The following is a 26,032-nucleotide window of genomic DNA, read 5'->3' as shown; positions in this document are numbered from 1 at the left end:
CTCAGCTCCAGCACTGACTCTGACTGTAATGATGGAGGGAAGGAAACAGAGGCAGGGAAAAAGAGGGAAAGTTAAGGAGGAGACAGAAAAGAAGAAGAGGACAAACAAAAAAAGGAAAAAAAAACATATACATGTTGTTTTTTGGCAAACCTTTTCATACCTAACTTGATAACTTTTGTCCAAATAAAAGCGGACAAGCTTCAAAAACACCTGATGTTCCTGCATACAGCTTGGAATGCTCGAAATGTTGATTAGCTGACGTGCATGTGAGAGCTCTGCACATGGCTGCTCTGCCTGGGAGACCAATGTGTGCATGCACAACACGACTGCATAACAGAGATCTATAAGAAGGATTTCATGTGACTCAATACATGGCACATGAGTCACCCATTCCTCTTTAGACGCACATTTTTAGCCCTTGAATGCTGCTGTAAGCCTCGTTTCTTTTTTCACTGAGATCTAAAGTGGCATGCAAAAGTTAGCAAAGCGCATTGTACGCACAAGGTTTTTGTGATGGACCAACTCAAAGTAGTGTCTGACTGAATGATGCCTTCAAACAACGTTCACAAACGGGCAGATGAAAACAGTGGGGTGCATGTGCATTCAGCCCATTTTTCTATGATGAATCTAAATAAAATCCAGGGCAGTAATGTCTGAAGAGGACACCTCATGAGAATATCGTCAACTTGTGTGAAATCCGTTCAACGGGTAATCATGGACGAGAACTTGTTAGGGGCTGCGAAAGATTGTAAAAATACAGCGCTCCAAAGCATATTTTATGTGTTAGGATGGCTCTGTGAGAGTTCATACCTAAACCTGATTCCAAATTCATTGCAAGAGTTTAAAATAGCTGTTTACAGAAACTTTCTATCCAATCTGATTGAGTTTTGCAGACAAGAATGTCCAAGCCATCCATTTTTTTACACCCTAGTGGGGGTGGGAGGGGTGCTGGTGCCTATTTCCTGAGAGACATTTCGTGCGAGAGGCGGGGTAAACCCTGGACAGGTCGCCAGTCCATCGCAGGGAAACACAGAGACAAATAGGACAAAGTCGAGGAGAACTTAGAGAGACCAATTAATGTTTTTGGGCTGAGGAAGTCGGAGTACCTGGAGAGAACCCATGCATGCACTGGGAGAACATTAAAGCTCCATGCAGAAAGCTTCTGGGCCTGGAATTGAACTCAGGACCTTCTTGCTGCAAGGCTACCAACTGTGCCACTGTACAGAGTGAAGAATGTGCCTTAATGAAGTCTCTAGATGTGTAAAACTGTTGTTTTTAAAGAGACCTAGCATATCATAGGAGTGAAAACATAAAGGCATCTTGGAAGGCATGTAGACGGGTGTTAGCAGCTATAGTTGCTATCCAGTCTGACTGAGCCTGATTTATTTTGCAATGAAGAATGAGGAAGATATAAGTTGTAAGGCTTATATAGATATAGCTCAAATTAAGAGTATGATCATAAAATACTGGAGAAAAAAGGTTTTCATTTGTGGACACAGAACAAAAAATACATTGTGGTTAAAAGCGGAGAAAAACAAAATCCCATTTTCAGGAATCGGTGCTGTTATAAAAAGATTTATCACATTGTATTTAGAGAAATACAAAGTGATTTCAATAACTTTGTGTTTTTTGTGGCTTTTTGTGTGGCATAGAGGGACGATCATGATGATGAACCTACAAATGGTACAAAGAATTGTTTTTGTATTTTCTGTGCACTATTATTATTATTATTATTATTATTATTATTATTATATTTTTTCTGTGCCTATTTTTTTTATTGAAATTGAATTTAAAGGACAGTTTCTCCAAATGTTGTGGCGTAAGTTATTTTGAATTCATGAAACAAGCTGCTGGTTCACTTGTTTTTCCATGTAACAAATCACAAGGATTTCTGTGGAGCCTCTGACCACATCAAAAGTCAGTCATGGGTTTTCAAACATGATCAAATATGACCCCTAACTACTGAGAGAAAACCGAAATTTCCCCAATTGCAGCTTTTACAACCAGCTTTTGTTGGGATGTTAACACAGTTAGTGGTAATCAAATTTCAAAGTAATCTAAATCCCACATATAGAATAAATGTTTCTTTCAAGTTTATGGAGAACGATGAAGTGTCTTTGTGACTGTGTCTTTAGGTAAAATTTGAAGTTCTTGTCTTTTGCTGACCTAAAAACACACTGTGGTTGCAATTATAGATGCGTAAATAGACAAAGAAGTAAACAATGCCTAATGTTTGCTATTCTCACAATCACTGGCGTGAGAAAAAAAACAGACCTTGGCTGATTCAATATGCCACCAAAGTCTAATTAAAGATCATTTTACACTTCAAATGCTCATCTAGCAGGTTAACCTTCACCCAATGTTCTTTTTTTTTTCATTTACTAGCTTTGGTACGTTTCCCAGGTACTACCAGAGAGGACAAAAGCATCATCAGGCAGTATAAACACGAGCGTACAGATTTATGTGGCTTACTGGCCTTTACAATGTTTGCAGAAACACTCTCTGCACTGCCGTCACACAAACACTAAGCCTGCTCAGTGCAGACTGCACCCCCGCCCCTGTGAGCCAAGCTAACAAATGCTCTCAGAAAAGTAAACTTTTATGAATGCACATCTAAAAGAGGGTAGAATAGTATTCTATCCTCTTTAGTTTGACACCCCCAAATGAAATCCAATGGAAAGAATTGATTTTGAAGTCACCTAATCAGCAAATATAGCTTACATTTTTTTAAAAATTCATTTTAATTTTCTTCCAATAATCTTTTATTGCAGTAGCATAAACTTGAGAAACAATACCTTTTATGCTTGCAGTAGGTAACCTTTGTACAAATTTGTTTTTTCCACATTTGCTAAAACTGTCGTCCTGACAATATGACAATATGAGACAGTTAATCTGCTTTAAAAAAAATCAAGCTCCTCTCCCTCCTCCACCAGAAGAAAACATTTGAAAACAAATTTTGAGACATTTTTTAATAATTGTTACAGATATTCTCTGTCCACACCCCTTCTCCTGTAAAATCAGCTGCTTTTTTATCTCCTATATACAGGCTGAAGGATTCAACAATAAAAAATAAAAAAAACAACAACAACAACAGTGCTTAGTGCATAGGGGTGGGTGTGGCTGTACAGGGCAAAGTGACCTGGGATGATGCAGATGAGTCTGCGGTTTCTGCATCCGTTCCATCAACAGGCTCCCTGTCTTTATATGGCTCTCTAATGGAGAGCTCACAACAGCATTCTCCTCAAACAAACAGACTCAGAGATTTACACACGCAGGCGCATTGCTTGTTTTGGATAGCAGACAGACTCTCAGGCACCACACTCAAGACTCCCATCGATGTGGATGCTGCTGATGACAAACAGCCAACATATCAGTCTGGCTTCACTACTCCCTAACTCTTCAGCAGAAAAAAATAAAAGAAAAATATGGAAAAAGCAACAAACGTGGGATTGTTTCAAACTGACATCTCTTTGTATCCATGACATTGTACTTAAAGGGAAATGTCTGTCTTATCGGTCAGCTTACTCGTCACTAATGATTGATTGTGGTGTTTTGCTGTGGATCAAACTTGAGGAAGTGTTGATGTGGTATTTGTCCCAAAGAGACTAACAAATTCCATTTCAAAAAATGACCCCATTAATGCATAATGTGATTAAGTAATACACCCTGTACAATATAAGTGAAACGTGAACCAGTTTCTATGGGGAAATTGCAAATGTATACAGTAAAACAAGGGCAGTGACCCGGCGACAAAAACTGTACACAGCCGTAAACTAATCTCACCCAGAAAGTTGCAATGTTCTGTCTGCAACTAATAATCCAAATTCACTCATCACTGACAAAATGTACCTACAATTTTCACATGTAATCAAAACTTTTCCAGTAATCTGTTTTGCTTACTTTTTTAAATTGCATGGCTGGCTAAATATTCATCATCACTACTCCATTGACTCCTATAGTCAGCTGATGTAGGCCTGAGGAAATCTTACTTGACCTGTCTGGGGTATGACTGAGGTGGGCTGACTTCTACCTCCCTTGGTGTATTGTGGTGTATTTGTTCTTAAAAAAAAAAAAAAAAACTATAAAAAAAACACAAAAAAAACAAGGGAAGATGGCAAAAAAAAAAGTCCCTAAATGCCACTTTAAAGTGTTTTGTGAAAGAAGCTAATGAGAGACGGGAATCTGTCAGGAGCTAAGAGGTGTCTAGCTGCTTTGATTTATCGTGATCTCAGTTTTTACGTTATAAAAACCTGACACATTGTCAATAGTGTGCACACTTTTAAGATGCACAGTAGGTTTTTTCATCTCCCTACACTTTGTTTGAAATCTTGTCCTCTTCCACTTAGGACTGTTCAGCCATAGGGCATTTGTGGTTGATAAAAGCTTCGGCGTACACTCCAGATCAAAAGAACAGGGCGTCTTAAAGCGAACCATTTTATTGATTTTTATCACTCAGTTCCCAGCTGCCAGAGAGATTCTGAGAAATGATCATCCGTCCTCCGGAGGGCAGACATGGATGTTTCCTTGAAAAGAGGTGCACTTCCAGGAGACGTTTGTTTTGAAACGTTTGGAGGAAATTGAATTATAGTGGCGGGAACAGACAACTAGACCTTTTGTGATCGGGTTGAATCAGGTCTGCATACATAACTGTTTGAAGGTTTAGGGCTTTTATAACCAATTCCAATTAGATGTTAAATGTGGCATAAATTAAAGGATAACTGCAATAAGTCATACTATAGATGTCAATATTAAATTCATCCATTTGACAAGAAACTAGGCTCCTCTGCAACAGATTTTTATGTGACTGGTGTTTCTGAAATGCACTTATTACTATTTATGAACAATATTATTTTGTGTCAAATTTAATACTATCCAAATAAGCAACTGAATGAACAAAGCTTTATGTAAAGTATTAGTAGAAACACAATGTCCCTTAATTTTCCCAAGAAAAGCTATTTGCAAAATAAATAATTGAAAAATCTAATTTCTCTCTACCTGCAAAATAAAAACTGTCCCAGTGGTGTCAAAAGACCAATAAAATAAAATAAAATAAAATAAAATAAAATAAAATAAAAAATAACTCCTGAGATTACTGGGGACAAAAAAATAAATAAAATAAAATAAAATATGACACTGTGTGTACCCTCCTTTGCTATGTAGCCTGAGATTAAAATGGATTTAGATTTTTTTTTTTGCATGTATTTATTATTCCATATGGTGATGCAAGACTCTTTAAAATGTTTAAAGCTTCATAAAACTATTATAAACTTAAATATATAGAATTTTAGAATTACTTTGTTGATTTAGATTTAGTATCAACTGGTTTTTATGGTTTGTTCCAACTTCAAATCATGGCAACAATAATACTTTTCCCATCAGCAGTTAAATGTTTTGTTTTTTTGTTTGTTTTTTTAAATAAAAATAAACCCAGACAAAAGTAATGTTGATAACATTTGGAGATATATCATTTGTCAAGGCTTAAAAATCACTGATGTGTGGATTAGCATCAGTGCAAAGAAAGACTGAGATAACTACATAGCTCTGTCGCCACCTGGCGGTCAAATATTGAATTACCATTAAAAAACACTAAAGGAAAAAAAAAATTCTTCAAGCAAAAAAATCACACAACTCAGATCAATTGCAACATATCAAAAGAATTTAAACTTTAATAAATATTTAACATTAACTTCTTTTTCATATGTACATATATAGTACAGAAATATAGTTGATTTTTCAGATGATGTAACTTAACATGTACAAATAATACAACTTTAAGAGAGAAAAACACACTGGCCCTCGGATGTTAAACTAAGGATCTTTTTTCTTTTCTATATGTATTTTGTCATAAATAAATGCATGAGAAACATCTTAACTTTTGGCAACACTGATGAAAGAAGAACAATTTCATTGACCAAAAAGCAGTCAGTGAATGTTAATTTCCTTTGTGTTTTAACACTTTTTATTTGGCTTTGCGGGAAATTTAAGCACCAAATATTTTCAAATGCCTGTAATAAATCTTTCAAAATTGGATTCCTGAGAACTTAGAAATGTTACAGAAAATGTTTGCTTTGAAGATAGAACTATTCTAACAAGTGTAAAAGTTGAAATCACAACCAACAGGACCTTTGTAAATGTCTAATTTTACCAGAATGACTATTTAATCTCATTCAAAACGACCATTTCATGGGACGCTAACGTCTGAGGGGCTGGCTGCAGTCACTGGCAGTAGCTTAACACTGTAACTTGAGACAACAGGTGATAAATTCTGTTCTCCGTGTGCTTAGAAAAACAATATTTAAAAAATACAATACATCTATCTTATCTACATGGTGATTCAATTCTCAGACAACAGGCTGGTTGTGAAGACGGAAAACAACTTGGCTTTTCAAAGGCCCTGTGCAATATCAAACCTGTTTATTTCTCAGTACTGTGTCTACATGCCAAACTGCACCAACTCTGCAACATTCAGCAAGACATTTTTGTCCAATCTTTGCTTTTCACTTGATACTTAAGGGATGTTTTCTCTTTTTTTTTTCCTTTTCCCTTTGGGAGGCCTGATATAAAACATTGTTGGACTCAAGAAGAGTTTATCTCCGCTGTTCTATTGTTCTGTGTTGCCCCTTTTCATTCTGAGGAGAAAATTTCGCTTCTCCTCCAGAAGTTCTTGTATTCGTTTGTTCCTGGTTCGTTCTCTGAGGTGCCTTGGGATCAGATTGTTTTGAGAAATGTCACTATCTGCAACAATGACTCTGTTATCGAATGCAGCGATCGAGTTGCTCTCATTATTCTCCGCAGCATTTTGCGGAGGTTTCAAAGTGGAGATGATTTCAGGGTTCACTGTCACTTGTTCTTCCTTTGTGTGAGGGACCGCAGTGGGAACTGGGGAGGCAGGAAGGTCTGAGGTCGTTGTGGAAATGGGTACACCTGCAGGGATGTAATCAGAAAGGTCAAGCCAGGGTGGAAAGGCTCTCTCTGTTGTGTCCTCTCCGTTTATAGTCGGGATCACCATGGAGAGGCTATCCTCCAGCACAACAGTATCTGTGACCACTCCCGAACTGCTGTAAGACTCTTTATTGTTATCACCACTTGGATAAGTCCAGTTGGCAGCTTCACCACTACTTGTCACTGTGATTTCACTAGATCGAATAGTTCGTGTGTCAGCCTCAGTGTTGATGTCATTAAGGGGTGTTATGAAATCATCATAAGGGTCTGGTGTAATGGACTCTTTCTCTGTGTCGCTGTAGTGCATGACTGGAGTTCTGTCTGTGACCGGTGCATCGCTGTTGATGAATGAAGGACTGGCTTTTGAATCAGAGGGAGATGAGCTCACCACTGTAACTTGTACAATGCTGCTGGAAGGAATCATGGAAGAAAATACCCGATAAGGGGTGGAGGATGTGGCAAAGTAAGGAGTGTTCTGTTTTTGATTGGTCTTCATGTCCTTGACTTTATTCTGTTTAACACTGACCTTTGACTTAGCACTTTCTGGGGCTTTTTTTGGGTTGTGTTTAAGGTTGGTCTTTGTTTGAGGTTGTTTTGTGAAAGTTTTCTTTTGTTCAGTTGTTTTTTTGGGATTGGGCTTTAAACTAACCTCTTTTTTAGGTGAAGATTTAGTTTTTTTCGCTGGAATGTTCTTTGTTGGAGCTGTCTTTTTAGAAGTGGTGTTTGGAGTTTTCCTTTTCAAAGGATCATTAACTACAGTAGTCATTTTTGGAGTTGCATTTGGTGTAGATGCATTTCTGGTACCAGTGTATGGTGGATTAGTCTTTTTTGTGCTATTCTTTGAGACAGTCATTCTTGGCGTAGTATTTGCTGGATTGGACATTTTCACTGTAGAGTTTGATGAATAAATATTGTTTGGTGTATGATTTAGTGCCCTCTTTGCTGAAGGGTTTGATGGGGTAGTATTTGATGGAGTCTTCTTTGCAGTTGGCTTTGCAAGGATATTCTTTTTTGGATTTATGTTTGGTGGGTTAGTCTTTATCACTTTAGTCTTTGGTAGAATGCTCTTCTTTGGAGGACTAGTTTTTTTGGGACTGGTGCTTGGTGGGTTAGTCTTTATCACTTTAGTGTTTGGTGGGATGCTCTTCTTTGGATGCCTATTCTGTAAAGTATTCTTTGCAGTATCAGTTGAAGGAGAAGCCCCTTTTGATGTTGTATTTGTTGGACTGGCCTTTTTCATAGTTGGGTTTGGAAGAATGTTTGTTGTGGGACTGGTGCTTGGTGGGTTAGTCTTTATCACTTTAGTGTTTGATGGGATGGTCTTCTTTGGAGGCTCATCCTGCAGACTTTTCTTCTTTGCAGTAGGGGTTGATGGCGAAGTCTCTTTTGGTGTTGTATTTGTTGGAGTGGCTTTTATTATGGTTGGGCTTGAAATAATGTTTTTTTTGACACTGGTGCTTGGTGGGTTAGTCTTTATCACTTTAGTGTTTGGTGGAATGCTCTTCTTTGGATGCTTATCCTGTAGAGTTTTCTTCTTTGGAGTATGAGTTGAAGGAGAAGTCCCTTTTGATGTTGTGTTTGTTGGACTGGCCTTTTTCATAGTTGGGTTTGGAAGAATGTTTGTTTTGGGACTGGTGCTTGGTGGGTTAGTCTTTATCACCTTAGTTTTTGATGGGATGGTCTTTTTTGGAGGCTTATCCTGGAGACTTTTCTTCTTCGCAGTAGGGGTTGATGGAGAAGTATCTTTTGATGTTGTATTTGTTGGAGTGGCCTTTTTCATAGTTGGGTTTGGAAGAATGTTTTTTTTGGGACTGGTGCTTGGTGGGCGAGTCTTTATCACTTTAGTGCTTGGTGGAATGGTCTTCTTTGGAGGTCTATTAGGTAGAATACTCTTTGCAGTAGGGGTTGGGATCGTGTTTGTTGGAGTGGCCTTCTTCACATTAGAGTGTGAAGCAATAGTCTTTTTGGGAGCTCCAGTTTTTGCAGTGATACTTGTTTTCTTTTGAAGATTATTCCTTGGTGGAACATAATTTTTTGTAGTATTTCGTTGTGGGATTTCCTTTTTTCCACTTTCCTGTGATGGATCCACCCTTTTCTTAGTTTGTGGCTGAATTTTCTTATCAGGACTATATTTTTGCATGGTGACTGTTTTAGTAGTGCTTTCCATTGGACTTGTCACAGGAGTGGGTGTTGACGCAAGGCCTTTGACACTTGCTGCCCCAGGTGTTGAAGTAGTTGAAGTTCTCTGCAAAAGTGGCTCCGTGATCTCAGCATTTGCATGACTTGTAGAAGGTGTTGTGATTGCATTAGGAGAGATGGTTGGGAGGAAAAAAGAGCTTGTTGGAGCTGGTGGATGAGTGGGAGTTTCTTTGGTGGTAGATGATGCAGATGGGATGGAATAAAGGGTTTGAATTGTAGAAGCTGGGTAATCGGTGGTGACAGAGGTTGGAAAAGTGCTGGAGGAGGGAGAACTCACTGTATCCGCTGGATGAGTGGAAATGATTGTTGAGGGTCTCAGAGAAGACTTGATGGAAAAACGAGGTGGGGTTGTAGAGGCTCCTAAACGAGTGTCAGTAGAAGGTGAAACAGATCCTGAAAAGACAGTGGGGATAAAAGGAATGCTAGTTGCAAGTAATTGATGAGTGGGGATGGTTTTTGTTGTTCTTGGTGAAGATTCAGTGGTATCAATGGTGATGGTTGTTAGGTTTGGGACGTGAGTGGTGGTTGAAGTTGAGGTAGCAGGGACGGCAGTTTTAGTGGGTTGAGCGGTGGTGAAGATGGCGCTGAGAATGTTCTCAGATGGAGTAGGTGAGGCAGTGATTTTGACGGTGAATGTAGAGGTGGAATTGGGTTCAGGTTTGGTGCTGTTGATGGTGCTGCAGGTTTTGCAGCATAATCGCCAGAAGTCTGATAAAGAGCAGTGGCGCTGCAGAGCCTCCATACGACAGAACACAGAGCGATCTCCTTTACATGGCAGGCCTGTGAAGAAGAGACAAAGAACTCAGACTGGGAATAGAAAAGAACATGATGCAATAGGGTAATATTTCTAAGTTAAGGAATGTATCCTGAAAAAATAGTAGCATTTGTGTGTGTGTGTGTGTGTGTGTGTGTGTGTGTAGTTAGAAAAATACAGGAGTAAAGCCAGATCATCAGCAGAGGATGCAGGAAGGAAGAGAAAATTTTAAGAGCAGTCATCAAATTAATCCAGAGCAGCTGAAATACAGCAAATGATTGCCAGTCTTTAGTTGTCAGTAAAACTTTCTTGGGTGTAAAGAACAACTGATCGTTAACTTAACATCTGTCATTTAGATTGGTAGTTTAATGTCAAACTCAACCACTCAGTGTAAACAAATTATGGGCTGATGTGGGCTTCAGATATTAACACTCTTAATTAATCCATATTGGAACTCCAAGACAAATTTCAGCTCCCATTACCCATTGCTGAGATTATGTCAGCAAGATGCACGGAAAATGTCAGGGTTAGCTTAGCAAAAAGGAAGACATAACTTCCAAGACCATAGGTACATGTCTCCAGTCATACAGCGCACATGTTTACAAACAATTGATAATGCTATGTGTGTTTCATGTGATGTTTTGCCAGAATATTAAAAGTGACTTTCTAAGTCAAGCTAATCCACTGTGGAGCAGCGTATTGAGGCTGACCTGTAGAAACTCCAGTGGTTACACAATGTCTGTTGCTGACCAAAAAAAGAGAAAACTAGGTGATACTGAAGCATCCAGACGTTTATAGTTGAGTTAGTTGTGATACTGAGGGAATGTCAACTGGCACTTTACTGCAATCTAAAGCTACAGTTTTCAGGAAAGTGCTATTTTACTAGCTTTAACAACACACTTGATTGTCGGTATCAGCCAATTTTCACTCAGAAATGACATCTCTAATACATGATGTGTATCAGTGACAAAAAAAAATAAATCTAATCAGGAAATAACTAAACTGTGTCACTACAAAACAGCATATTTTCTACTGTACAAATTCCTGCAGAGTGAAAAGTCACACTTTTTAAAACATTTTTATTGATACAACTTTGCTGTTGAGAATGACAGGAACTGAAACAATGAGATGTACGCCCTCTCCCACCTCCAGCTCATTATATAGATATATAGATTTTTTTTTTCTTAAGAAAAATAATTCAACTGTATCGAAAGTTACAAGTTCACAGTCACTTTGGTAAAACACTTGATTACTTGGAAATCAACAAGTCAATCTGTCAGTTGACTGAGAAAAGAACATGAAGTACATAAATTATATTTGCTTTTTAAAGAAAATACAGAATTTACATGATGATGATGTAAAAACTGGAATGGCACATTAAGTGTCATATGAAACATTTACAAAACATTAATAAAATTTCCCTGATAAATCAAAGTGCATATAGACGCAGTGCACGTAGTCCATCTGAATGTTTCTTCGAACATTAGCCAGCCCCACGCAGCAGGCCAGTGAAGCCACGAAACAGTTACCCAAAGTATAGAATATTATAGAAGAAGATAACAGTCATGAACATTATTAAATACAGTCAACACCAATTTTATATACAGTATCGCACTGCTAGGTCTGGCATGGTCTCGTAAAGTCCAACTCCAGCAGAAGGAAACCTTGGATAGCTCGCTACATAGTCACAACAGAAATATGTGATCACAATACAATGACAAGTCTGAAGTGTTCTTTTTTTTTTTTTTTTTTTTGTTCTCCAAGATGCCAAATGTGTCAGTACCCTAGGCCCTTTTGAAAATCCTTTCCGGTAGTCGGACACTGGTCCGACGTCAGCTTGGTAGGTTTTGATGGTTGGCGGGTGTGATTTTACGTTGGTTTGAAGCTGCCTCTATTCCGAGTGAAACTTTGAATGAGTAAAGCCATCTCTTTCACAGATAAATGCCGTTACATTCAATCCAAGATAAGGCATTGTTCATGTTCGACAAAAACATAAAGTGAGACCATTGGACGCTCTCGAAATCAAAGTTTATGAGGTATTTCTGTATCTGATCGCAGTGTGTTAAAAGCCCAAATGATTTAGCACCCTCGCACACTCGCTCGCACGTGACAAGACGCACATCCACCCTCGCGCACACGCACTCGTGGACTCGCACGTGGGACAGATGCACGCTCGCACATACATGTGTCCAAACATCCAGGTGATGGATGCAAATGTGCATGACAAAACATGATCCTATCCTGAAAGAAAAAAACAAAACAACAATAAAAAAAACAAAAACAAGAAGCAACAGTAAAACCACTGATCCATCTGAGCGAATGGAGAGGCAACTAACTGACCAAGTCCTGCATAATATGGGTCAAACCCGTTCCCCACAAAACACTTTGCCTTTATTAAATATTTATCTGTATTCATGTAAAATCATTAAAAAAATACACATAACAGTCAAGGATCTAAGCGATCAATAGCAGTCCAAAGGTTTTAGGCAAATAAGCTACAGCTTATTCATGGTAAAACGTTATTAATATTATTGGTACTCATATAGATTTAGATTTATAGGTATATATAAATACAAATATATTTATAGATGTATTTGTTTAAAGTCTGCAAGCACAAATAAGCTGCATTTATTGAACTTTTGTATAACAGTCAAAGAGAGGATGGCTGATGATGAGGTGGAATGGGAAGCAACCTCAAGTGGTCAAACTACCCTGTATTTTTTTTATTTTAAATTCTTTTTTTCTTCTTATCAGACGTACTTCACAATTTTTAACTCCTCAGTTCACTTTGCAAAAAATAAAATCAACCAAAACAAAACAAAACAAAACAAAAAAAGATCCCCTTATATCTTTTCACTGTGCTGAGTTCTTGTCAATCTGGAAATGGGAGCGCCATTTTCATCCCCGAATGGAACCGAGATGTCAAGATGAGCACTTTAGCAAAGATGTCCTCAGATCACATTCACAATAAAGCTTTCATATTTTTATTTTTTTTTAGATATAAATACTTTTTTTTCCCATATAGATATTTATATACCATTTCTGATTTTTTTTTCTCCCACACTGACAGTGCGCTACAAAAGGGAAAAAAAAAAGAAAAAAAGAAAGAAAAGCCCTGCTGCGTCTCAGGTGTGGTAACCCATAACATCGCGCAAAACATGGCTGCCAAATGCAGAGAGGAGAGTGGGTCCCCTCACACATGAACGGCCCCTTTGACACGTCACAGGAGGTGTCACCGAAAACCCGTCTGCCACTTAAAATCCTCTTCACACCAAATTTTTTGTTGATCTTTTAAGTTTTCGACTGGCCAGCGGTTACAACACAATGCTCCATAGAGGAGAGATAGATAAAGAGAGACAGAGCAAGAGAGAACCAACTAGCACACACAGGAGCCAGAGACCTCCCCCGGTCAGAGCCGCCTCAGACACAGAGAGAGAGAGAGAGAGAACAATCCCCCCCACCCCCCCAAAAGAGAAGCGAAAGCTTTGCCGCTCGCTCATACGGGCGTGGGCACAGGCACAAGGCGCAGCAGGAAGGGCAGGTCAGGGGGCCAGCCGGGGCCGGCCCTGCAGAGACAGGAGGACAGAGATGGGCAGGGCCCAGCAGAGGACAGACATGCGGCTGCGGCTGTCGCTGTGAAGGCCGGGCTGGGAGCTATAGAGGGAGGTTTTACGTGATGAGATCCTTGGGTAGTTGGGGTTGGGGCGGGAAAGCCACTGGATCAGAATGTTGCCATTCTTGTTGAGGTCTGATGAGCCCTCTGCAAAGGGGACACAGAGACGGTAAGACAACTCAAGTGCAATAAAGGGAGCATCCTACGAAGGAGCGTTTGAGACATTTATCACTTTCATCAGAAGTTAGGACATTTTTGCACATGTCCACACTGGATATTTTAACTTTGACTTAGATTTTCCTCCACTTGATTGCCTGTGCCCCCTGTGGAAAAACACATGTCCATCACCTTCAGGACTAAACTAGTCCTGCATGTATGGATGTAGCAAAATCTGAAGTAAAGTGGTTTGTTTTGTTCAATGAGCTGCATTTTTGAAGTAACTGCTTAGCAATTTAGCAAAAAAATGTCATTTTGTTTGTCCGCAACAAGAAAGCAGAGAAAACATAATGCAGACACAGATACTACAATAGTTTTGTTTCTTTTTTTTCTCTTCCGAACGACTAAAAAGTCTGTTTTAATGTTAACATTTCTTTTTCCACTGTCCTCTCAAATGTCCATTAGGTTTATCAAACATTTGACAGTAACCTTATGTACGGATTTAAGTGTAGCAAATACCAAAATGTTCATACTGAACATTTCTGTTTCACTGCTATCGAATAAGTAACATGTAAATCACAAAGAGTAGCTCTAAACACAGTTGACTAAAGAGTTATTTGAGCAGTGGAGTTTGCTTAACACATACTGCGACATGGTTCCAGGCGACAAACTCTTATGGTGTCAGGCTTGCTGTCTAGACAGAGTCCTATGGTGTTGTCCCTGGTGTGGCACAGTGCCTGCCTCTGCTGCGTCCCGTTTCCACAAGTCACTGAACACTGGCGACACAGGACCATAGCGTAAACATATTTATTCAAAAAACATTTGTTCATATTTTCTATTAATGTCTCGGGTGCGTACTTGTGACCAGGGTCCGACTCTCCACTGCGTGGGGCAGGGATATCGGTTGCAGGACCTGCGGGACTCAGGACGGTCGTCGCTGCAGTGTTTATTGTGTATGAGGCGCGTCGTGTTGTCCTCCGAAGGCTGAACACAGGTAACGGAGCGTACTTGCATCCCTGTCTTTCCGCAGGGTTTACTGCAGTTCTGCCACTCTCCTGTCACCCAGCTGCAAGTGAAATACCAAATGTTTGGGAAAACACCGGAGCGGCAAATTAAGAGAATCATCTAAAAGTGGTAGAAGCTTAAAGACAGCCTGAATATACATGATCGGGTGTAACGTAGTGACTACCCGGCTCGCACTATGTTGGGTTCCCCTTTGCTGCTGAACTGGCCTGACCTGTCAAGGCATGGAAACCACTAGATCCCTGAAGGTGTGCTGTGGTATGTGACACCAATATGTCAGCAGCTGAAGCTTCAAATCCCGTAAAGTTGTGGGGTTGGTGCCTGTGGACCTCATGCGTCGGCCCAGCTCGTTCCAAAGATGCTTGACTAGATTGACGTCTGAGGAATTTGGAGGTCAAGTCAATAACTCAAACTTGTAAAGTTGAAGTGAACCACCTATATTTTGTGGCAACCATCAGGGAATACCATGCATTACATCCATGCGATGCAAAAGAATGCGTGATTTATCAGGCTAGTCCGTCTTTACACTGTGGTTTTTCGTTCTAATGACTAGTTGATCATTGGACTCAGCAAGGGCAACGTTACTTGTCTGGGGCTTTGCATAAGAAACACACTGAAATACATGATGAATTCTGTCACTTTACCATCAGAACCAGAAATGATGTCCACAAGAAGACAGCTACACTACAGTAGTAGCCTGTTGTCGTTTCTCTCCACATGTGCCTCACTCTGACCCAGTGACTGAGCCATCCCAAGTCCATTCTTGTCACAGTAACTCACATAGTTAAGAGCTCGACACATGGAAGGCCATATTGCTCCCTCTTTATTCATTTCCTGTGGGACTTGTACTCTGAGGCGACGATCTTTTGCCCTCCTTCAGCAAAGTGACTGGCAGAGTCCGTGCATATAAAATTTTCAGCTCCTACGCATAAAATTTGCACAGTCGGGCTTGCGACAAGACGGTTGAAAAAATGTTCAACTTTTGTCGCTGGCATCGTGTCCCATGTTGGATTTCACCACGGCGGGAATGAATTTGGCGTTTTCGTTTGTCTTGTCGATGCCCGTTTCTCGAGCCCCTTAAGCTTTGTCAATTTTTCCCTCTTCTAACACATTGGCTTTTATGTTAACATGTTCACTTCCTGCATACGTGCAAACAGATGCCACGGTTATAAGATAAATAGAGTTTTTTTTTTTTTCACTATTCCTGGCACTGGTCATAACAAACAATATCTACCTTCAATTTCCAGAAGGAATTACTGAGTACATACATGGGTGGAGGGCAAGGCTTCTGGTTGCAGTCTCTTATGTCTCCTCTGGGCTTCATGTTGGACTTATTACAGAAGCTTTTGTGAACCATCTTGCTGTCAACTTTCCTTCTGCATCCATATCGCAGATACTGTTTCCCTGAAGAGAAGGGGACAGTCAATTGATGATTCTAGGATATAATAACGGAAAAAAATAAATACATGTGACTACGGAGGCCGTGCGGTGACTGGCTTTTTTAACATACCTCCACCACAAGCTTTGGAGCAATAAGACCATCTCTTCGGAGCCCATTCGTAGGCACTGTCCTCTACCAGCATGTTGTCCTGAATGTTCGAATCGCCGTCCATATTCATCATGTACTTATACGACAAATTGACATCCTCGTCGCCATGCAATTTCATCTACGGGAGAGATCGGCAAAGAAAAATCTAAGGAAAACTGGTTTAATTTAGGATTTATGGTCATAAAAACCAAACTTTTAATTTGATCCTGCTGTTTGTACCATTATTAGAATTCCATGTCTGAGGGGCCCAGTGGTCTGGACCGTTTCCTTGTCGTTGTCGTTCTCATACTCCCATTCTACGCCCTTCTCTATCACAGAGCGGGACTCGGGGTAGTCGTTTTCGCCGTTCAGAAAAAACAGTCCTGATGCCACATTTTTAACAGCTGTGAATGAATGAGAAATAATAACTCTTTATACGTAAAAAAAAAAGGAAACATACACAGAACGTGCATGACAGAAAAAGGACCAAGGGAGGGTTTCGTTTACCAAAAGTGTGTGAGGTGGCTTTCAGCTCCTGAATGAGTAAATGCCTCGCTCCTCTGGGGATTTCAAGAACCTTAAGGAAGCCTGAAATGACAGACTCAATGAGTTTTTTTTTATTTTTTTATTTGGGATCTAAAACCCTCCAGCCCCCTTTCAAAGAGCTCAATTTGTAGTTTCCAGATAGGACACCTAAGCAGAAAAAATGCCTCACTGGAAACTTTTTTTATTAGTTTGAGCCTGAAAAAACAGACTCTTCCAGGAATTCAGCTCTCATGAGCTAGGCCTGCCCTGACTTCAAGAGTTAGATAATAGACTCAACATTAGCTCACGAACTTTGACGTAAAGTCTTGGCAATGTTCGCATGGAAACATATGGTCAAACTTCCCTGAGGTTCAGGGACATTTTTAAGCATCTGCCTCTAGAGGGCGCTGTTCATTTAAGCATCAGAACGAGGGGGAGACGGGAGAGAGAAAATACATTCCAGCAGTTTTTCTGCCAGGATAGAATCAAGTCAGCTTCCTCCGTTTACCCTGCTTTTTAGCAGTCCGCATGATTGTGTCTTTAAAGGTTTTACAGCTGGAGTTGTCGCCTCCGCACACGCCACACTTGTCTTCCTGCTTCGAGGAGCCCACCACGCCATCGCAGCCCACCTTCTGTTAATGGAAACCAAGGAAGCCGATGAGAATAAAAGCAGCTGTTTAACTTTGAGGCACACAAACAGACGCACACGTGAAGAACCTCACCTCACACTCGCCACGCACGCACACGCTGTGCGGGTCCTTGTATGAGCAGAGCGTGCCATCCAGCACCAGTTTCTCCATGAGGACCACATCTCTGGTCTCCTTTGACTGGCAGTACAGGTGGCAGCGTTTGTTAGCTAGAAAGCAAACATAGTTTCACATTAAATAATAAAATAAAAAAGCTCCATTTTACCCTGATTACGTAATTGCATTAGTTGGCACTGTTAATCCCATAATTGCTCATACCAGCGCAGATTTAAAATCATCTTTAACTTGACCAACACATTTTCTTTCTTTCAGGAAAGGATGCACGACGTGCCAAAGATGTCAGCAGAAAAGTTTTGGTTTGACTTCTACTGACAATTAAGTAACTTGTCTGAAATTAATACAACTGTGAGTTGGCGGTAAAATTCAAAGTTGTGCAGGATTCAGAATTGACTATGCTGTTGTGAAACATCCGAATAAAAATTATTAAAAAAAAAAAATATATATATATATATATATATATATATATATATATATATATATATATATATATATAAAAAACTAAAGAGCTCAGTAAAAACCAATGTTTGGACATTTTGTCAGCTCAGGACTAATGAAAGGAAAAAAAAAAGGCAATTTTTAGTTGTCCTCAAGTTCCAAAGGCCCCAGTATGAAGTCATGTTGAAACACTACAAGAAACTAAACACTGTTGAAAACCATGAAGGAGGTGGCTGCAAGTCATAAGTGACACCTTCTCACTGCCAAGGCTGATGGTGCAAGAGGTGAAAAAGCATCCTAGGAACAAGGTCGTTGTGAAGAACATGGGGCGTGTCGGTGGCAACACCTCAGTCCAATAGACTGCTGGACACCATCGATGTGGAACAACAAACAAAGGCTATTCTTAGACTAAGGCCCACAGAAGCCCACTTGGCTTTTGCAAAATCTCACCGAGGCAAAGAACAAGATGTTTTGATCTTCTGTTTTATGGCGAGATGAAACAAGTTTAGTTATTTAGCCACAATCAAGTATTTTATTTGGCATACAGAAGAGAAACACTCAAACTCAAGAATAGCATTTGCAGCCTAAAATGGCAGAGGGAACATAATTATTTTGGAGGTCATCCATATCAAGATTCTCAACAAGAAGTTCAGGCAGTCCACAGACGAACTTGATCTTAGGCAACACATATCTAAAGTAGAGAAGAGAAGGTTTACCAACTAAAATATTAACAAATTGGAGCCGCAAATTCAGAAAGCTGATTTGACTGTGATAGACAGTCTGTTGAGGGGGGGAGGGCAGTTTACCATGCAGGTAATGGCAAAGAGGCCTTCCAACTTCAAACACTTGGAGCTTGTAACCCAGTATGAAAAGTCAAAGATGTTCATACTGGGTTAATAGTGAAGATATGCAAAAAGCTTGCTGGTAACTATGTCGAATTTTCAAAGTTAAAACATAACTTTAAACCTAAATCACTAAGGGGTACAAATACGTCTGGTCTTAATTGTTTGTAAGTAATAATCTGAATGAGATCTTGGTGAGTCAGCATAATGATGAGTCTTATTGTGTCTCTTAGTCACACTACAACTACAGAGACAAAACCTGGCAGACCGTCCCGGTGAGAATGAACACTCCTACATTATCACACACACGCACGCACACACACATGCACAAACACACACACACACACCAAGGCCTCTGGCCAGCAGCCAGAGACCTTGTCTTTCAGAGCTTTGACTCTAATAAACAGGTGGCAGACATGCAACTAATCTACCTCAGCTAGCTTCACAAATGCTGGTATCCCTGGTAAAGACGTGTGAAAAGCCTTAAAATATCTCTTCAAATTTATCAGTCTTTTATTGCAGTAGCATATAGTAAGTTCACACAGAATTAATTACTTTGAGTACATTTACTCAGGGGGAAAATAAAGCCCACGTTCAGAAGTGATTATTTTAAACAAAATCAACAGCGGCACAAGTATTGGTAAATGAAAAGGTTGAGTCTTTTCACCAGGTTGGTGCATTAAGAGAAGAGATTGCCATCTTTGACTATTCCTGTTTGCTTAATCACTCTAAGAGTCCTTGGTCCTCTCTTATTCTCTATCGTCTTCAGCTCTCACCACAGGTTTTGTGGATACTTTAAGTCTAAGGTTTGAAATTGTCAGGGAAAAATGCTGTTTGGTAAACCTTTCTGAGCTGATTTGATCATGTGTTTTGGTTCATTGCAGAGTAGAAAAACACAATGGTAGCTCAAATTGTGGCGGTTTATGATTTGTTCATTATTTTGTCAAGATTTCTACTTTGTATTCCGTGAATTGCCCAAATCCTCGTCATTTATCAGTTTATGAAGTTTGTTTGAATATTACACAGTTAAAGTTTACATGTTGTTGAATGCTGCGTCCTGCTTTCTGACTACTTTTTGGTTGCTTACGCTGCTACTTGAGAAATCTTCAGTTTTCTAGATGAGGTCACCCGATCCTTTTCAAAACGTCCTGATATTTTACTCTTAACAGGCCCAGAAACAGACCTACGGCATCACAATCCTCCACAATACTTAACAAAAGGAGAAGAGGTCCTTCACCACATGTTTATAACATTGAACAGACGCTATGAAGAACCGGTGACCCTGTGATAATCCCCTCTTAGTAGAACTGTGCATTAGGAAAACACTTATTCTATGATTTTTGTTTGTTCGTTGCAAACTTAGGCTTCAGACAGTATTTCAAACTGGTGAAATTAAAAACGTTGTTTTATCGTAAGAATTTGGCTTCGTTAAAAGAATTGTACGTGGCTTTAACTGGTGTATAGACAAAGAAAAAAACATATTTATAATTTCTGAATGACTGATACTTATCAGCACATCTATTCCTGGCATGTAGAGCCTGAACTCTTGGTGCAATACACCCCCTTTTGTTTTTTAAATTTTTTATTTATTTTTTTGTGTGATACAGATACTGCATACAAGTACATTGCTTTAATTACATGTTTCTCACAAACTATGAAGTCCTAATCCTTACATACGAAATAAGTATCGGTAGGAGGCTTTTTATTTATTTATTTTTTTACATGTATTTACAAGTTCTTCCAATAGGTGTGTGAGCTCCTAATAAAGAATCCTCCACAACGTGGTGACACCTGATCAAACCAGTGTTGTACATGTGCATTCAGTGCAGTCAAAAAGAAACACTGCAGAGGCTGAGTCTGTATTTATAGCATCAGCATGATATACTATTCATAAATCAACACGCTCACTCAGAGCCAGTCTGTTCTTCTCCCAGTAACATTTTCACATAATAATAATAATAATAATAACCATAACATCACAGTGTAGAGCAACAGAAGACAGCATCCTCAGTTTGTCAGGACCTGCTCTGAGATGCTCTGGGGGGGTCAGAAGGTGTTAATCAAAGTGTTTTGCAAACACCGCTGTATATTGGGAGACATGTGATCTCCTCCGTGTGAGAACACAGAAAGCTTCAGACTGCAAACCCCCCCCCCCAAAAAATTAGCTGCTTGGCTGATACCTCATGTTTTCTCCTCTCAGGAGTAATTCACAGTACAGCTGTTGATACAAGGGAAATTCCCAAAAGGGGGAATAAAAACAATTTGTTAGACAAATATTATAGTTTCACATCTGCAGTTGACATTCTCACACTTATCATGGAAGTCAAAGATGATGGATCGTGAAAGGAATTCAGTTTCACCTCCTTCAGAATAATTTTTTTCCCTCACAAACACACACTGGTTTGGACGTTTCACACAAAGAGAGGTAATTTATGACGCTGAACGCTTTAGTGAGAAAAAAATAATAATATGGCATTTAGAAGTAACAAGATTGAAGGAAAAACAATTTAGGAAGGTCATTTAGATAGGAAGTAAGCGCAGTGCTTTGCTGTACAGTTGCCCTTTAGATGGATGATAATTTCACGTGTATTAAGATGGAAGTGACAGTACAGCTCTTAGATAGGCTGGAGCTGACAATTTTATGCATGCAGCCATGTTGATTTTACTATTTCTTCAATGCAAACAGTTTCTGTGCATTAGATGGCGAGCTTAGGGCTTGTTGTTTGGTATTAGTGGGATTATTTAGATATGGTGAATAAAACCTGGAGAAATCTGAGGATTAATGAGATTAAGATGTCTTTGGGTAGAGGAGGCAAAAACTCCCAAATCATTTCCAATTGTTAAATATATGCCATATCTTAAAGATATGCCTTAAAGCTGAGCTCCCATTAATCGAATAACACAACGCCACAAGTTCTAAATAGCATAACACACAGGCCCAGCAGGACCTAATCACTCCTGGTTTGCTGCTGTCAAGCTGGTTCAGTATCTACTCACGGTCTGGGTGTTCATAAGGCAGCCAGAGGTGCTTGTTGATGTACTCTGAGGCGTGGCACTGCTCCTCCCTGGGATCACTGTAAATGTCTTCACATTCATTGGAGTTGCACATCTGGAACTGGTAAGTTGCCCCTCTGCAGGGCCGGCCACCATTGGCCGGGCTGGGAAAAACAAGAGGCACAAGAAATGTTCTTGGCGTTTTTAAGTGGTAATTTGTTCTTTTGCTTTTTTTATTTTATTTTTTTTTATTACACTTTAAACTAAAATGATCTCTTTAACCCAGTGTTTCTCAGTTCCGGTCCTCAGGCTCTCCTGCTTTGCCTGTTTTAGTAGTTTCAATTCTGCCACACACCTGGCTTGAACCTGTGGGCGATTTAACAGGCATCTGCTGCACTTGATGGCGGCACAGGAGGTCATGCAATCATATGAATCAGGTGTTCTGGAGCAGGGACACATCTAAAGTCTGCAGGGCAGGGGGGGGGGATGGCGACTGAAACTGAGAAACATCCTGTAACGCTGCCTTAAAAATACACAGTGGTGGTCACATTCACAAGTACACCTGGTAATCGCATCCTAAATTGAAGAGAAGTCCAACTTTTAATTCTGCAGTAGGTAACTTATATATATGTACATAATTCTTAAAATTGTGACCATGTCTTGACCTCCCCTAGGTCTTGCAGACAACTCGCAAAAATGCATTGCTCCTTGTTGGAAACAACCAATCAGATGCAGGAGGCGGACCTGGGTGAATTTAAAAGGAACTATGTGCGCTAACACTAGTTGGTTGTCAGTGAAACCATAACATTTTTGTTGCGATCCAGTTGCATGATTACCTTATTTTAAATCTGTTTACACACCTCCACCTCATGGCCGTGGCGGACACTAGACACGCACTAGAAAATAACGTCATACCTGGGATTGTCACAGCTTCTGGTGCGAAACTGCACTCCTCCCCCACAGGTTCGTGAGCACTGGCCATACTCGCTCCATGATCCCCAGTTTCCATCTTGCTTCATGATGTCCGGAGTCAACCAGATGCAATGACCTTTGAAGCAGTGCTGCCCGAGAGCACAGAGATATGCCTAATTTAGTAACTACATATTGTGCGTAAAATCTTTTACAATATGTTTTTCTTGTAAAAATGTTGCAATACCTTTCCATTCCCACACATGGTGCCATCAATGGGTGGCCCCTTCTTGGTTTTGCAGAAGAACGGATTGTCTGGGTGACTGCACCACAGCTGCTTGCAGGGGTCAAACGTACGGTACTGTTTGGGAGCACAGAGGTTTCAGCATGTAGTCAAAAACAGCAGCTCAAAAATAAACATGTTGCTTAACAGGTCAATCAAAATGTAAACTGATGGGAAGTTTAACACTCAATAAAGTTGAGATGGGAGGAGAAATGCCACAACAGTAGCAAAGACAGAAACATACCAAACAAATACCAACACTTAATCTTACGCAGAGCCACTGCAGTTTACACTGGGACCCACTGAGAAACACACAGCAGTTCATGCAAATTCTGTTGACAGATACAGAGCCCTGCAAAAGTAATCCTACGTCTTGTTTCGCATAATCGCACTTTACAATGACTAACATTAATACATTTTAATAGGATTCTAGGTGACAGACAAACACAAAGCAGCAGCAAATTGTGAAGTGGAAGGAAATTGATACTCAGCTTGTAAGTCCTTTTTACAAACAAAAGATTCTGATCAAAATATATTCGTACTCAGACCGTTTTACTATGATAACCCTAAATTAAGTCTAATACAAATCCACATGTGTGCAATTTATTCTGTATACAAATACAGTTCTCTTAAAGCGTCAGAGGTTTTTGTAAGAGAAGCTGCTTGTTCTCTACAAACAGCTTCACATAGACCGAAGAACACTAACTAGATGAGAAATAAAACAAACAAAAAAAACAAAACTGTAAAGTTCATAAAATCATGTTTAAAACTCTGGTAAGAGAGAGACTTTACAGTGGAAAAGCAGCTTTTTGATGCCCAGCCTGTTTGGTTCTACCCCAGTTCTTAACGTCTCCACTACGATCTGCTCCCCACTGTTAATGGTGTGCTAATAATTAGGAGCGTGGGCAAGCCAGTAGTGTGCAGGAGCTGCAGTGAAATGCTCCAATGATGTTTTCAGCGACACTCGGCAATGGAGAACCTCATGGTTGTGGTTTTTATGGAGCCAACTAAACCAGATATTTCATTTTGTCTTCTAGAAATTCATTTGTGGAGCAAACGTAACGAAAACCATTCAGATCCAGAGTTTCACACAAAGCTGCAGCTCAGACGAAACCTCGACCAGAGCTGCACAGTTCCTCGCTTCATCATTGCTGTCCACTCCTCAGAAAGACTCGCTGCTGCTTTGCATGGCTGCAAAATCATTCCGCTCCGAAATGCATGACGCATGTGTTCCTGGCGCTGCTCGTGATTAAACTCATAATTACGCTAGTCCGCACTGTGCAGTTCTTTGATAGCAGACGCCATGACTGCCGGTCCACAGCGCTGGTTGAGAGGTTGTTTGGAGTTTGCAGTGACGTACATCACGGGCCAATCAATGAATGCAGTCTGTTTTCGATCAAATTACTTGCATGCATTACACTTCTTAGAGCGGCCAGTACAACTCCCGAATTAGGTTCAAAAAAACGGAGAAGAGCTGTGCTGAGCCATGAATCTGGTCAGGATGGACCGAAGCAGAACTGGTTGAAGCCACTCTAGTGGAGAATTGGGCTCTACTGAGTGCTGCCCAGTCCTTCATCTGAACAAAAGCATGGAACAACGGCAAACCCCTCAATGCACTGCAGTTCCCCTAAACGTACAGGCCAGGTAAATAAAGCTATAATCAAAGAGATACTCAGGGTAATGTTAGAGGAGCTGCAGAGATCCACAGCTCAGGTGGGAGAATCTGTTTACAAGGCAAGTTTTAGTTGTGGGCTCCAGAAGACAGACATAGTCAATAAAAGGCACACTGAGTCCAATGAGTAGCTTACCACTGCAGGGGACACCGGATTCAGGTGGAAGAACATAATTTAGTCAGAGGATACCAACACTGAACATTCTGACCTTCATGTAAACCATTCTGTGAAGAAAAACTCAGTGCATATAAACCTGATCACTGGATTCACTGTGCAACAGGACAAAGACCCACAGAGCTGCAACTGTCTGGATCAGTGTATTCAGTGTTGGAATCTGATTGTGAAAGTAGTCCATACAAACGTTCTCCTATTTTGCAAAAAAAAAAAGAAAAGCATGAAAAGAATGGGCCGTAATCCCAGCTTCTCTTTTCCAAAAACTGATGAGAAAAATGACCAAAAGCATCTGCAGCTACAATTGAACCAAAAGGTGATTCTTACAAGTTAGAGAGGGCTTAATAAAAATCTACATCAAACATGATATATGTATATAATTTTCCTTCCACTTCACATTGACTTTTTGCGTTGATCTATCGCACGAATCACGCAGCATGGCGTGCCTGTAGCAATTTTATGACTCCAGGTGTTATATATACTTTTGCAAAGCACTGTAAGGAGGGTCAGAGGGCAGAGTGTTTCAAGACAAAAGGTGAGATATCTGTGACTAATGAGATGTCTCTCGACATGGCTTCAGAAGCAAATTCAGCAAATCCCCCTCCTTGTCTAAAATGAATCAAAGTGCCATCAAACAAACCAGCCTGCCCTCCTCTCTCCTTTCCCCAGAACCTCCCACCTACCATGACCCTCAGGGACTTCTACAGGTCAGGAGTTGACTTACAAACATCGGCTCAGACTGCGGTAGGTAATCGTCAGCTGTATATAGACTGGAGGATCCTAAAATACAGGAAGGAAAAAGGGCCTCTGTTCTGGCTGAGCCCTTTCCCCCCCCCCAAGGATGGGGAAGACTTCTCTCCAACCTTTTCCACTCGTTTACAGTCATAAAAGTGCCAATATAATGAGTCTCTTCCTACCAGAGGTGGAGTAATTTACCACCCGTACGCAGAAAAGGACTCCAGGTACAGTGCTGGACGGAGCCATAAGGGCCACACAAATGAATTGCAAGTGTCCCGTTGTTTTGAAGGATTTTATAGTGGCTTTCTCTTAAAGCACAAGCATTTTAGAATCCTGCAGACCAAATCCTGACAAAACTGAGACGCAGAGTACACAATCAAAACGGAAATGATGGAGCAACATTACATACACATGACTTTGGGTAACAAAAAGAACGAGAAAACCTAACAAAACAAAATGACACGTCCACACGTCCTCCTG

At 40.2% G+C, this 26,032-nt stretch overlaps 1 protein-coding gene across 4 annotated transcripts in view; it reads right to left on the bottom strand.

Moving 5' to 3' along the window:
* Positions 1–5,843: 5,843 nt before the first annotated feature.
* The window catches only part of LOC103135534 (A disintegrin and metalloproteinase with thrombospondin motifs 2-like), a 130,258-nt gene continuing 110,069 nt past the window's right edge, over positions 5,844–26,032 (bottom strand). For all 4 annotated transcript variants that reach the window (XM_007548322.2, XM_016669580.1, XM_007548321.2 and 1 more), the window contains 13 exons: positions 22,935–23,048; positions 22,694–22,839; positions 21,782–21,942; positions 17,463–17,596; positions 17,249–17,372; positions 16,723–16,803; positions 16,456–16,619; positions 16,198–16,354; positions 15,956–16,091; positions 14,523–14,730; positions 14,311–14,440; positions 13,569–13,655; positions 5,844–9,921 (listed from right to left, as the gene is read on the bottom strand). In XM_007548322.2, coding sequence (XP_007548384.1) covers positions 6,602–9,921; positions 13,569–13,655; positions 14,311–14,440; positions 14,523–14,730; positions 15,956–16,091; positions 16,198–16,354; positions 16,456–16,619; positions 16,723–16,803; positions 17,249–17,372; positions 17,463–17,596; positions 21,782–21,942; positions 22,694–22,839; positions 22,935–23,048 — 4,962 coding nt within the window. In that variant the 3' untranslated portion in view covers positions 5,844–6,601. The remainder of the gene's footprint in view (positions 9,922–13,568; positions 13,656–14,310; positions 14,441–14,522; positions 14,731–15,955; positions 16,092–16,197; positions 16,355–16,455; positions 16,620–16,722; positions 16,804–17,248; positions 17,373–17,462; positions 17,597–21,781; positions 21,943–22,693; positions 22,840–22,934; positions 23,049–26,032) is intronic.

The sequence above is a fragment of the Poecilia formosa genome, unplaced genomic scaffold (genome assembly GCF_000485575.1).
Source record: "Poecilia formosa unplaced genomic scaffold, Poecilia_formosa-5.1.2 Scaffold26, whole genome shotgun sequence".
Taxonomy (NCBI): Eukaryota; Metazoa; Chordata; class Actinopteri; order Cyprinodontiformes; family Poeciliidae; genus Poecilia; species Poecilia formosa.
The sequence above is the reverse complement of the archived record's forward strand: the minus strand, read 5'-3'. Positions and strand labels throughout refer to the sequence as shown.